The sequence below is a fragment of the Tupaia chinensis genome, unplaced genomic scaffold (genome assembly GCF_000334495.1).
Source record: "Tupaia chinensis unplaced genomic scaffold, TupChi_1.0 Scaffold000192_1, whole genome shotgun sequence".
NCBI lineage: Eukaryota > Metazoa > Chordata > Mammalia > Scandentia > Tupaiidae > Tupaia > Tupaia belangeri.
Window position 1 is genome coordinate 1,992,647 of NW_006159667.1, and position 5,076 is coordinate 1,997,722.

At 35.2% G+C, this 5,076-nt stretch overlaps 1 protein-coding gene across 1 annotated transcript in view; it reads left to right on the plus strand.

Moving 5' to 3' along the window:
* The window catches only part of GRM8 (glutamate metabotropic receptor 8), a 398,612-nt gene extending 393,752 nt beyond the window's left edge, over positions 1-4,860 (plus strand). The window contains exons 7-8 of the mRNA XM_027771183.1: positions 3,713-3,933; positions 4,717-4,860. Of these exons, the coding sequence (XP_027626984.1) occupies positions 3,713-3,933; positions 4,717-4,860 (365 nt within the window). The remainder of the gene's footprint in view (positions 1-3,712; positions 3,934-4,716) is intronic.
* The last annotated feature ends 216 nt before the right edge of the window (positions 4,861-5,076 follow it).

Consider the following 5,076-nt stretch of genomic DNA (forward strand, 5'->3'; position numbering starts at 1 on the left):
GATATTGAAAGAGATCTTCCTTTTTTTTTTTTTTTTTTTTAAGTTAAGTACTAATTCCATTAATGAGGAGCCTATACTCATGATCTAATCACTTTCTAGAGATCTCACCTCCTAATATTGCACGTAAGACTAACTTGCAATATATGAACATTGAATATATAGAATTTAGCATGCCTAATAAAGTCATTCTGAATCTGAACCTGCTAATCTTTTCCAGACTCAACCCCAGGCATTTTCTACCACAGGTCATGATCAAGGTATATTCTTTCATATTTTGGTCTTTACTAGGAATGTCCCACTTTCAATCAATATGAATGTATATTTTCCCTTTAAAATCCAGTTTCCTCGTCTACATTAGTCCTTCCTCTGTGCTCCTTTTGCTGGTATACACTGTTAATTCTATAATTTATCATATATCTCATGATAATTTATTAGAATGCCTATTTTCTAGAGTTGATGGTAACTTCTGGGTTGGACTGTGGATTCCTAGCATAGATCCCAACCAATAATTGTTGGGCAACTTAGTACATTATCATTTTTTGGGGGATTTAAAAATGCCTTTGATGAAGCAATGCTATATATGATATTTTATTATCAGATGAATCAACAGCCTGTTTAAACCATAAATGCAGTTGCTTTCTCTTCTAGTATCAGACTATGTTATGTCTCTGCTTCATAGTAATTGGGGAAACCTTTTCCATCTACTCCAGTCCAGAGTCAGAGATATTTTCTGAACTGTCCTCTTTGATTTCTGATTGCCTTACAAAAAGAGACCAAGAGAAGAAATTCTTCCTTTCTTTTCTTCCTTATTTCTCTTTCTTCCTTCTTCTTTCTTACCATTATAATAAGATGGCATTTCTTCCATTTAATTTTTTTTTTAAGAGAGATTTTTGTTATAGGGCACTTACATTGGCTGGAGAGACAGACAGTGTGAAATCATCCTCCTTGAGGGGGAAGACCATGCTACAATACTTTCTCCTCCAGTCTCCTCTCTGGATTTTGGGCATGCACGTACACACACCTGGTGTGTTTTAAGCTGAGTCCAGGACTCGAATTGCCATCAACTGCATGGGAGCTCAGCGACACAACCATTATGCCATCTGCTGGTCCTGCCATTTAATTTTTGTAGTGGAGATACATGTACATGTCAACTGAGGGTTTGCATCTTCGGTACTTTCTCATGTTGTCTCAGTCTTGACGACCACCTGTCTCATAACATCATCGTGCTGATGCATGAAAATCTTCATGTAACATTATTAGCTAGATAATAGAATTAACTTTGACAGAGGCTTACTAATGAATAAAAGTAGCAAAATTTTTTTACTACTTAATAGGGGTCTTATTTATAATATATACTCATACTTTTTGTTAATTCTGTTACTTGTCCTTTGGGTTATGTTACATAAATAATTCCTTACATTTTTTTCACTGTAATCACACATCTTAAACACTTTGATTTTCTTAACGTTCATCCACAAAAATAATCTTTAAATTAGAAAAAAATAAAGCCCATAAATGACTAAGTAATTGGTCATTTATTTTAAGTACATATTATAAGGCAAACAAATACAGTTACTTTTAATAACCGAGAATGACAGATGTTTTGACAAATAATATCCTGTACTAAATCACGTGCTTTTATCAAGTAGTTAACCTCATTAGACTTGTTAAATAAATATTCTTTCTGAATCATCTTGCTTTTTAATTTTTTTTTCTTTCTTTAAATAGGTGGTGTTTGCATTGCTCAGTCACAGAAAATCCCACGTGAACCAAGACCTGGAGAATTTGAAAAAATTATTAAACGCCTGCTAGAAACACCTAATGCTCGAGCAGTGATTATGTTTGCCAATGAGGATGACATCAGGTGCTGATTACTTTTCTTCCATAGACAGGATCAAATTCGTGGCCTACATCCTTTTTCTAACATATTTCATATTCAATGTAAAATCGTGTGAGATTTCACAGGAATTACAAAATTCTTTTGCCATTACTGACTGCCTTCTGTTACACAGATAGAACAACCTTATAGTTTCTAAGTCTGAAATACTGGTAGAGTAAAATTTGGGGACTGAATAGGGTGAGACAAATAAGGGTGATAGAATGATGTGAATGAGGCTAACGATAAGCCTAATTAGCATGTGCTGGAGTTTAAGCCTCTGCTCTACTTCCTTTGGGTGATGATAAGACTCAGGCAGTTAAAGTGATTGACTAATTTTAACAGCGGCCCACTGAGTATATATAACTCCATAAAGCCTGTCTGGTAACATTTATAATTATAATGTTAATATCCTATGCTTTCTTTCAAGAAATTGCGGAAGGGGCTGTGACAATTTTGCCCAAAAGAGCATCAATTGATGGTAAGAACACACCATAGAGAACTTATTTCATTCCAACTGAATTAAAAATTAGACTATCAGAATATGGTGAAATGAATCCATTATTGATGACTCTTGCTAGAAATTTATCTCTGACGGCTGCCGAGGTAGTAACTATTTAACTAAGCATATTATTTTAAGAACATTAAAATAGATTTTTAAGAAAGCACCATTTGATTTTTTTTAAAGAAAACGAACCATAGTTAGATTTAAATAATTCCATGATTTTAGCAATTGCACTTCAATTTGCATATTTTCATGGTTATAAATGATAGTCATAAATTTGTTGGAGGGAAAGTTCTTGACTTCTAGATGATGAATACATGACACTAGGCTGATTCTACAGATAACTAAATGGAATGGGAATGATCTTTAAAATCTCTGAAAGGTATATCCCAAATATCTTTTCGAATGATCTTAACAGTGACTGAAATATCTATCTTTGAAATTATCTTTTGGAGTAAGGCATTGTTTCCAGGTATCCTCCTTCCAATGAGTTTTTTTTTTTTTTTTTTTTTTTTTTTTTTTTATAGAGGTTTTTGCTAATAGGACATGTGCACTCACCAGAAAGGCAGAGACAGAGAGACAGAAGGCGAGAAATCAACCCCTCCCCCACCCCCCGAGGGGATGGCCATACCACAGTCTTTTCTCCTCCCTTTTTCTCTCAAGATCTTGGTCACACATGCACATGCGCCCAGCATGAATTTCAGCCACCGTGTCCGGGACTTGAACCACGGTTGACTACATGGGAGTCCAGTAACATAGCCATTACGCTAACTGCTGGTCCCCCAATGAGGTGCTTACCTGAGCAAACTGATATTTTAGCCCACTTACTCATGATTCTATAAGATATTAGCACTGATTGTTTTATAGAATTGTTGGATATAGAGCATATAGGAAAGATAAATTTCAAAGTGGGTAGAAACAGGAAAGTTTAGAACATTAACCCATGCTAGAAGAGAGAGAAAACATTTGGCTACATCTAAGCTGGATTCTAATATTCAGCATACTATATGGGGTCACTGGTTGCTGCCCTGGGAATTGCAAATGGAGAGAGTGGTTATAAGGATGATAAGAGTAATATAATACACTTCTTGTTATGTCATCACTAGAGCCAGTACCTGAGTGATGAGGTTGGAGATATTACCCTTTGGCTTTTGTCATTCGTCTTAAGAGAATCCTCATTCTGGGCCACTGACTCTCCCTTATTTTTTTATATCTGTGTGTGTGTGTGTATTTAATGCAATTATCACAACATAATAAACATTTACAAGTTCTGATAGTATTTGGTTTTGACTTAAAAGATATTAAACTCATACCTTTCTTCTTCAAAATAGGGTTTGATCGATACTTTAGAAGCCGAACTCTTGCCAATAATCGAAGAAATGTGTGGTTCGCAGAATTTTGGGAGGAGAATTTTGGATGCAAGTTAGGATCACATGGAAAAAGAAACAGTCATATAAAGAAATGCACAGGTAGCCACTTAAATGTTTTCCTTGGTGTGTTTGTGTTAGCAGTGCTTGATATGAGAAGTTTTTCTGTGGGGATAATGATGAGAGTATGTTCTGTCTCCTTGGATTTTCTGTACTTTCTCAGCAGGGCAGAGGATACACTGATCATTCAGCAAACTTAGGTTTACTCATTGGTTTTTATACTCGATCAACAATTATTTATTGAACTATACCATGTATGTAGCACTAGAGTATTTCAAATCTATTTGAAAAAAATTGAGTGTCTATTTTGGGAAAACCACTTTATTTGGTTTGATGGTGTATAGACAAATAAATAAGACATGGTATTGCTCTCCTGGAGTTTAGGATGAAGTGAGGATGATGGATCATAATAAGTTGCTATAGGACAGTGTTTTTCAACTATTTCAAACCATGACTCCTCGGATGTTGTTATTTTCCATATCCTGCAGAGCAGCTGTCCTAGAACAGCTATGGTTTTGTGATGCTTTATTTCCTATAGCTTGTGCTTAAATGTTAGAATCATATTGACTGTATATTTTTGAATGTAAGACTAAAACTGCATTAATCTACAGGTAACATGATCATGCACATAGAAACACCTGTGGAATTTAAAAAAATACTTAGAACTAAGTACTACATTTAGGAAGGCTAGAGACGTAAGGTCATATAAACATCTCTTTTAAATACATATGTTTTTATGTATTAGAAGATAACACATGGAAAGTGAAATGTAAAACATACTGTTTATGGCAGGATCAAGAAACATATAAAATACTGGGGATACTTTTTAAAAAGATGGATAAATCATCAACACTGAAAACTGCAAAATTTGAATCTGTGGTTTATAAACCATTCACTCCTTTGCCTAGGCCCCCACCCCTGTCTTTTATGTCCTCCTTTCACTCTACCTCATTTCCTTTGGAAACAGTTGTGCAAATAGAAGATATAATATGCTAAAGCAGACATACCAGTCCATAGAGGATGAGGATGTGAAAATAAGTGTCATGCTGTGAAAGAATCTGACTTCAGGCTTCCTGTGTGCTGAACATCATTCCAAGAGCAGGGCTGAGTGAGGAGAGAGATTTGTGCTCAGAGGCTTACATTTGAGTGGAAATTAGCTAATATATAAATGAAGAGATGGTTTCAGATGCTGACACATGCTTAGTAGAAACACAACTGAGTAAAAGACAGGGATCAGGTAGTAGTGGGAGGGAAGGTGTCAGATTGTG